Raw genomic sequence first — 8590 nt, forward strand, 5'->3', positions numbered from 1 at the left:
AGCATCTTCTTTGGCCTGACGGAGTTGTCTGAGTTTTGCAGTGAACCATGGTTTGTCATTGTTGTAAGTTAAATGAGTCCTGGTAGGAATGCACATGTCTTCACAAAAACTGATATAAGATGTTACAGTCTCTGTGAGCTCGTCCAGATCGGTGGCAGCAGCTTCAAAAACACTCCAATCGGTGAGGTCAAAACAAGCTTGTAAATCCTGCTCTGCTTCATTAGTCCATCTTTTTACAGTCCTTAATACAGGTTTAGCTGATTTCAGTTTCTGCCTTATTTCAGTGATATGCATTCTTTATTGTGGTGTAACAGTGATCCAATATATTACTGTCTCTGGTGGGACATGTGATGTGCTGTCTGTATTTTGGCAGTTCACGGGAGAGATTTGCTTTATTAAAAGCAAATCTCTCCTCTCACTTTCTTTCTGGACTCACTTTTAAAGTCCCTCCAGAGACAGGTTTATTTCTTTGTCTGTGAAAAGGCCTGTGAAAATGTGTCCCGCGGGTCCAAAAGACGGACAAGAGCCTGTCACTAGAGTTCAGAGTCAACCTGAATGATTCTGGACAGGAGTTTTTTCAGTCCGATCATCTACAGAGGAGAGGAGAGATCATTTTTTTTATTACTTTAACCTAAGTTTTCTCCTTGAGGTCATTTATAATAAGTTTTATAATGCTGAATCACATTGTAAGATTCATAATTCAATGGAGAAAGTTTTGAGTCCTGAAAGTCTCAGTAGATCGATGAAAATTAGATTCTTCATGATATGAACCCTTTAAAAAGCAGAAAATGCTTAATGTCAGAATCATGCAAAAGTTCATGCAATAAAATTCTGGTGATCACAGCATTTTTCAGAGTTTACATTTGTAGCATTACTGTAAAAGTTTTTCTTATTTCCGTATCTGAATTTGTATATTTAAAGGGGTGGTTCACTGTTTTTTTCTAGGCTTGATTGTGTTTATGGGGTGCAGTCTAACATGTGTTAATGCTTCGTTTAAAAAAAAAATAATCAAAACATTATCAGTGACATTGTGTTATTATGAATTTATGACTTTGAGGAATGCCACAAAACGGACATTATAATATTCCTAATTAACTTTCTCCATGATTTATTGTTGTTTATAAATCTGTAGGCCGTTTACTGCTGCTAAGCAATTTGGCACAATATTATAAAATTAAATGTCCAGATTTACCTCATCCAATCTGCCGTAATTATGTCTTATAATACAGCATGTGACCTATTTTATTACACTGTAAAAAAAAATATATATATATATATATACGGTATATATAAAATAATATTTGAGTTTATTTGAAAAGAAAACACTATTTCAGTCTTTCTTATTGAAGCCTGTTTCCACCAAAAAATAAGAAATAAAAATGATAGTTGCGACCTTTTAAATCACAATTCAGACGTTTTTCACAATTCAGATACAAACGCATATCACGAGATATAAACTCATATCGCAAGATATATATTGCAATTCTGAGAAAAAATTGTGAGATATAATCTTAGATACTCCGAAATGCGGGGAAAAAATCTGAATTTTGAGATAAAAACTTGCTATTACTTTATTTTATTCTGTGACAGAAATGGGCTTCCACACTTTCTACATTCACATTTCATGTTTAATTCAATGTATTGTTTCTTTGTAATTATTTGTCAAATTTACTAGAAATTTATAAGTGAAAATTGTAAATCCTATACCTTTATTTCCCCCAGTGTAAGTAGGTCTGAATGTCCAATGTTGGTTTTCTCTAAGTCTAGATAACTCACTCTAGTAGTGATATCTAACTTGTGCCTTCTAGGTGTGATAGGAGTCATATAATTGAACATGTCTCACTTATGTTTGATGATCTAACTCGAGACCATCCTCTTCTTCTGCAGTTGTGGGTGTGAACAATATCAACTGGCAGACGAACGCCATGTTTCGACCCTTCGTGGAGATCAATGCCATCGGCCCACACCTGGCTGACAAGAAACGCAAGTTTAGCACCAAAACCAAGAATAACAACTGGTCTCCAAAATACAACGAAACATTCCAGTAGTGAGTATTCATTTCATACAGGAACTGTCCCTGTCTATAGTTTATATTCATAACAGTTGGTGTTTACAGAAAAGTATAAAAAATATCATGTTTATGGAGATGGAACCATGTAATACAGTGTTTTTTTGGGATATGTACCAAAATATGGTACAAAAGCACCGCCCATGTTCAGTAACATGCACTAAACTTCAAGAGTTTGGGGTTGGTACGATTTTTTATGTTTTTGAATGTCTCTTCTGCTCACCAAGGCTGCATTTATTTGATCAAAAATACAGTAAAATACAATAAAAATTTGAAATATTATTGCAATTTAAAATAACAGTTTTCTATGTGAATATATTGTAAAATGTAATTTATTCCTGTGATCAAAGCTGAATTTTCAGCATCATTACTCCAGTCTTCAGTGTCACATGATCTTCAGAAATCAGTATAATATGCTGATTTGCTGCTCGAGAAACATTTCTGATTATTATTCAATGTTGAAAACAGTCGTGCTGCGTAATGTTTTTGTGGAATCCGTGATGGATAGAAAGAAAAGAACAGCATTTATTTGAAACAGAACTCTTATAAGTGTCTTTACTGTCAGTTTTGATCAAATTAATGCATCCTCACTAATAAAAGCACTTTTGAATGGTAGCGTATATCAAAGTATCACAGTATCACTTTCTGATACCATTGATTTATAAGAGTTGGATGTGAATCCCACAGGATTATATATTACTGAAAATGACTAGTAAATGGATAAAGAGTCGTGATTAGATAAGTGATCCCTATTATTCCCTCTGTAACCCCATTTCACTCAGTCATCGTGCCCTCGTTTCAAAAGTTTTACAAAAAGAAATGAATCACACTTTTGAAAGATCAATTTAAAAATCAGTAGCCTAATAAAAGAGATACTTTATTTTATATGGAGCTCATGGACCAGCTGAATACTCACTTTATCTCCTATTACTGGACCCTTTTGCTCGTGAAATAAATGAATCATGTCTGACTGTAAATAGAGCAATCGTCTCGTCTACTTCCGGGCTTTTCACCGGTGGCATTGACTGATCGCCTTTAAGCTGCACAAATGCACTTGAACAAGAGCACAGAAACCAAGCGTCCACATGAAGATTTACTTCTGACAGTCTCATTTTAGGCTTGTGAAGGAAAAGATCACTAAGAAAGGCTTCCCAGAACAGTTGCTCAACAAAAAGACCTGCATTTGGCTTTTCAATGGCGTCTGTAAAATGTGATGGAAGCCCGACACAAAACTCAGTGATACACTGAATTAACCTCTCTCTTAGAGCACACGTAAAATAGCATGAACTCAAAGCCCACCTTTGGATATTAAGGGCTTTTTAGCTTAATGGAGTCTTAAGCCGTTTTTGTGTGGAATCATAAAAGAGCTCCAGTGTGGCTTCAATGCAATTTCCGCGTCTGATAAACATTAATCTGACCGGGTTACAGAAACGCTGCTTTACAGACGCATCTGATCTGAGACATGCCTGTGGAAAAGACATTTACATTCATGCACTGGACAAACATCTTTGTGTATGTTGTGCTGGCTGATATGACAGTTGATGGAAGCCCGACACAAAACTCATACACTGAATTAACTTCTCTCTTAGAGCGCATGTAAAATAGCATGAGCTCAAAGCCCACCTTTGGATATTAAGGGCTTTTTAGCTTAATGGAGTCTTAAGCAGTTTTTGTGTGGAATCCTAAAAGAGCTCCAGTGTGGCTTCAATGCAATTTCCGCGTCTGATAAACATTAATCTGACCGGGTTACAGAAACGCTGTTTTACAGACGCATCTGATCTGAGACATGCCTGTGGAAAAGACATTTACATTCATGCACTGGACAAACATCTTTGTGTATGTTGTGCTGGCTGATATGACAGTCATCTCGGACTGAAAGCGGGAATGCAGCATCATGCAAAGGTTACTCATGTCATTATAGAGATGCTCTATTCACAGTCAGCCATGAATTTGAATATGAATTTGATACACAAACAAAAGTGGTCAATAATAGGGGGATAAAATTAGTACTATTCAGCCTGAGTCCACCAGCTTTACGGTGATACACTGAATTAACCTCTCTCTTAGAGCACACGTAAAATAGCATGAACTCAAAGCCCACCTTTGGATATTAAGGGCTTTTTAGCTTAATGGAGTCTTAAGCCGTTTTTGTGTGGAATCATAAAAGAGCTCCAGTGTGGCTTCAATGCAATTTCCGCGTCTGATAAACATTAATCTGACCGGGTTACAGAAACGCTGCTTTACAGACGCATCTGATCTGAGACATGCCTGTGGAAAAGACATTTACATTCATGCACTGGACAAACATCTTTGTGTATGTTGTGCTGGCTGATATGACAGTCATCTCGGACTGAAAGCGGGAATGCAGCATCATGCAAAGGTTACTCATGTCATTATAGAGATGCTCTATTCACAGTCAGCCATGAATTTGAATATGAATTTGATACACAAACAAAAGTGGTCAATAATAGGGGGATAAAATTAGTACTATTCAGCCTGAGTCCACCAGCTTTACGTACAATAAAATACAGTCGCTTTTGAAGCTGATTTGACTGGAGTCTTCATCTCTGGTGAAGGTGCATTCATTTTATTCATGTGTTAAAATGCCTGGACGTCTATCAGGCAACACGTTCTGGAGGGTGTAAATCTCACAATTATACAGTAGGTTATAATTCCTACATACAAATATGTGAATTATTTAAACATTTAAAGGGGTCATATGACGTTGCTAAAAAAGAACATTATTTTGTGTATTTGGTGTATCCAGTGCGTTGTGATTGGCCGAATACCTGAAGCGTGTGACGGAAATGTTACGCCCCTCACCATACTGTGATGCCGTGTGCCGTAGCGATTAGACAAAACCCATTATAAACGAGGCATTTGTTGCATCCAGTGGGGACATAATTACTGATTATAATGACTTATAAACAAAGTAGTTTCGCTTTCACAACGAAACACACAGTGTCTCCACGACATGGCGGCGGCAACAATACTACAGCGAGAATCAAAGTTACGCCTTCTTTCTTTGCGTGAACATTTGGGCGGTGTTATGCAAATCTTCCCACATAGTGACGTAGACATGTGGGGGCGTGGACGAGTCTTAACTTTTATAAAGAAAATCTCTTTGGGTTTGAGACTTTAGTCTTTGACTTTTAGTCTTCAGGGATCTTCTCTATTCACGAACAGCTTGTAACACTCCAAAGAGAAAGGAAAACTTGAAATATGAGGTATTCGACCAATCACAACGCACTGGATAGCTGGCCAATCAGAGCACACCTTGCTTTTCAGACCGATGAGCTTTGTAAAAATCGACGCATTTCAGAAAGGCGGGGCATAGAGGAGAAACAATAATGTACAGTATGTGGAAAATAATGTGTTTTTTTAACCTTAAACCGCATAAACACATATCATTACACCAAATACACAAAATAATGTTATTTTTTAGCAACGTCATATGACCCCTTTAACTAATGTATTTAACTAAAGTAACAAGTGATTATACATACTTATATATGTATAATGTTTAAGTCCTACATAATTTTTAAACAAAAGTTTATATTTGAATGTTTATTTCAGTTTAATATCTTACCCCATAGAGTGCATTATGTGTCGTTTTGTTTGTTTTTACAAACCAAAGGATTAGTTGAAATATAATCTGTTTTAAACCAGGAATGTTGGTTTAATACTTCATCAAAAAGTCACATTTGATGTGAACTAACTTAAGTGGTGTTATTGTGCCTTCTCCGTCCAGCGTGCTGAGTAATGAACACGGCCCAGAGGCCTACGAGCTTCACATCTCCGTGAAGGACTACTGCTTCGCCCGAGAGGACCGGATCATCGGCATGACGGTCCTGCAGCTCAGAGAACTGGCCGAGAAGGGCAGCTTGAATGCCTGCTATCCACTCGCCAAGAGCGTAAACATGGACGAAACTGGCCTGACCATCATGAGAATACTCACGCAAAGGACCAACGACGAAGTGGCCAAAGAGTTTGTACGTCTCAAATCAGACACGCGGTCAGCCGAGGAAGTGTCGTAGAGAAGCGCGGTTGTGTTTGTTTTCGTGCATGTGTGTAAAACATCTGTTGGAATGTTCATTTTAAACTACAAGTACGTACAAAAGTGTTTACCTACCGTATGCGTTCTATCAAATATTATATTCTACGAAGTTATGTTCAAGAGACAGTTTTGTATGACGATTAGTCTTTTTGAACAGATGTCGTATTTGTTCAGATAAAGTGCCAAACCTGATGAGTTAAAAAAAAAAACACACAAAAAAAAAAACAGACGCATATTAATTATTGGTGAAGTTGGTATCTTTCTAAATTTGCTCGATTCTTTTTGTCCGGTGTATATCATCCTCTCTTTAAGTGTGTAGCCGTTTTGTTTGTCTTTGTTCTCGCACCGTTTTTGTTTTGTTTTTTTTGCATTTTTCACACAGCACTGGTGGTGCATGTCTCGTTTTCTTGGTGATGTCTCTCTCCCATGTGTTCGCAGTGACTGGGCATCAGCTCAGACCCGCTCCCCTCCAACGTTTTGTATTTGAGTCGACTTTAAAAAGAGACCATTTTTTTTAAATGGCGATGACTGCTACGAATCTCTTCATAAGTGTTTGTAATTTTATAGTCGTTGACAACAATGAAACCACCTCGAGTGCTGCCGGGCAGGAGGGGTGGGATGTTCTTTTCGTTTATTTTTTGTAGGTTTCGTTACTTTACGTTTCCTTTTTTACCATAGGCTTTCAGCCTTTCTGAATTATCACTGTGAACATGGGCTCTGAAAGGCAAGCTTACATCACATTTGTTGACTGTTTGATATCATCTTTTTATTTTTTCAAACAATTTTGATTCTAAAAAAAAAAAAGAAAAACTGCCAAAGTTATATGAAAATGTTCATACAAAAGCAATCCATGATCTGTATGGAAATCAGTATATACTATGTACACGTGCTACATAATGTACATTATGTTTCTAGTTTTGCTGAATCATTTCTGATTGTCGTTGGGCCGGTTTTGAGTTTATTTCGGGATGGTTTCTGTGAAGTTGTTTTATCTGGTATGAACGCGGTAAATGTTGCTTTACAGAAGAGTCACATCGATCGCCGTCATCTCATTTATTTTTGTTTACAGAGGAAAAAGTTTAACATTTGGTATTTATGCAACATTCCTATGTATTGCACTGATGGCAAATTGTATGTCATGTAAATATATTTAGTGAGAAATTGTACTGAAGGTCTCATTGTTTGCGTTTTTAAGGAAAGCGACTTCTTCGACTCTCTATCAGCATTGAACAATGGTTTAACATTCAGGGTTAACAGAGAAAATGATGAGGTTAATTTCACAAACACATGTCCAGGTCCCCCCAAATTTTAAATAAGAAATTGCATTGACATTACTTTCTACACGCTGATTTTTTAATCAACAATGAAAGCAAAGTACCTCTGCAAAAAAAGAAAATACATATAGGAGATACATACAAACTATAATTTATAATTTCTTTATGATTTTGGAGTGATTTATTAGACGTTATTGGCTGATCCAGTTGTTCGGTATTTTGAATGGCCATGAGCAACTGGATGACGGTCTTTGTTGCTGGTTTCAAAACAGTGACGGATCTGCTCACAGTATGTGCTAACAGGCTCTAGATGTGACCGGCACACATAAGATGACAGTATGTTTTGAGACAGGTTTATCAGTTTTCAGCAGTGTTTGAAAAGCCACTGGTGAACAGGAAAACCCAGTACATCTGCATTCAAAGTAATCCATGTCGCTCAACAGATGGTAAGACCGCAGATATAAATATATCGATTATGCATTGACGACTATTAGCAAGTTCAACGGTCAAATGTGAGTGAACTGACAGATGTGGCATGCTACAGACAGCATCTGTTCCCAACATAAGACAATTCAGCTTCATGCAGATTATATACCATTAAAGAGAAAATTGTTCAAATGTTCTTGTACTGCATGATATGATCAGAGTGCAACATGATTAAGCTTCCCAATTTTAAATTTTGATTCGCAGTCATACTATTAGCTTCCATAAATTAATCCCTAAAGCATCCATAATATGTGTAATTTTATTTTATAAATAAATTTTCCATTTTATAGTTAAAAAAAACTTAAGTAAACTTTTGTAACATAACATATATATATATATATATATATATGATGATTATTATTATTATTAAACTAAATTCATATTTTAGAGCCCAATTTTTTAATGTTAGCATTTTGAATTACGCATTTCATTTTGTTGTGTTTTAGGGTTGAAGGAAACGTCCATAAATTTAATGGAAAATGCACGGGTAATTTCAATTGTAGGAAGTAATTGTAAATGGAAATTATAAATTGCATTATGAAAATTTACCAGCAACAATCAAAAACCAAAGAATATAATGAATTGTAATGTAAATGGCAGAAACTACATTTTGTACATTATAAACATCAAACGTTTACCTTTCCAAGATGGCGGTGATGTAGACTCCTAAAATCCAGCTCCAGAGGTCTGAAGTTCTCAACCCTG

General features: G+C 36.4%; 1 protein-coding gene across 1 annotated transcript in view; it reads left to right on the forward strand.

Annotated features, from left to right (window-relative positions):
* LOC107600875 (protein unc-13 homolog C) overlaps positions 1–6881 on the forward strand; it is a 157019-nt gene extending 150138 nt beyond the window's left edge. Inside the window, exons 32-33 of the mRNA XM_016292856.1 lie at positions 1888–2047; positions 5820–6881. Coding sequence (XP_016148342.1) covers positions 1888–2047; positions 5820–6105 — 446 coding nt within the window. The 3' untranslated portion in view covers positions 6106–6881. The remainder of the gene's footprint in view (positions 1–1887; positions 2048–5819) is intronic.
* Positions 6882–8590: the final 1709 nt, after the last annotated feature.

Source organism: Sinocyclocheilus grahami, unplaced genomic scaffold (genome assembly GCF_001515645.1).
Source record: "Sinocyclocheilus grahami isolate Dianchi unplaced genomic scaffold, SAMN03320097.WGS_v1.1 scaffold14.1, whole genome shotgun sequence".
Classification (NCBI taxonomy): domain Eukaryota; kingdom Metazoa; phylum Chordata; class Actinopteri; order Cypriniformes; family Cyprinidae; genus Sinocyclocheilus; species Sinocyclocheilus grahami.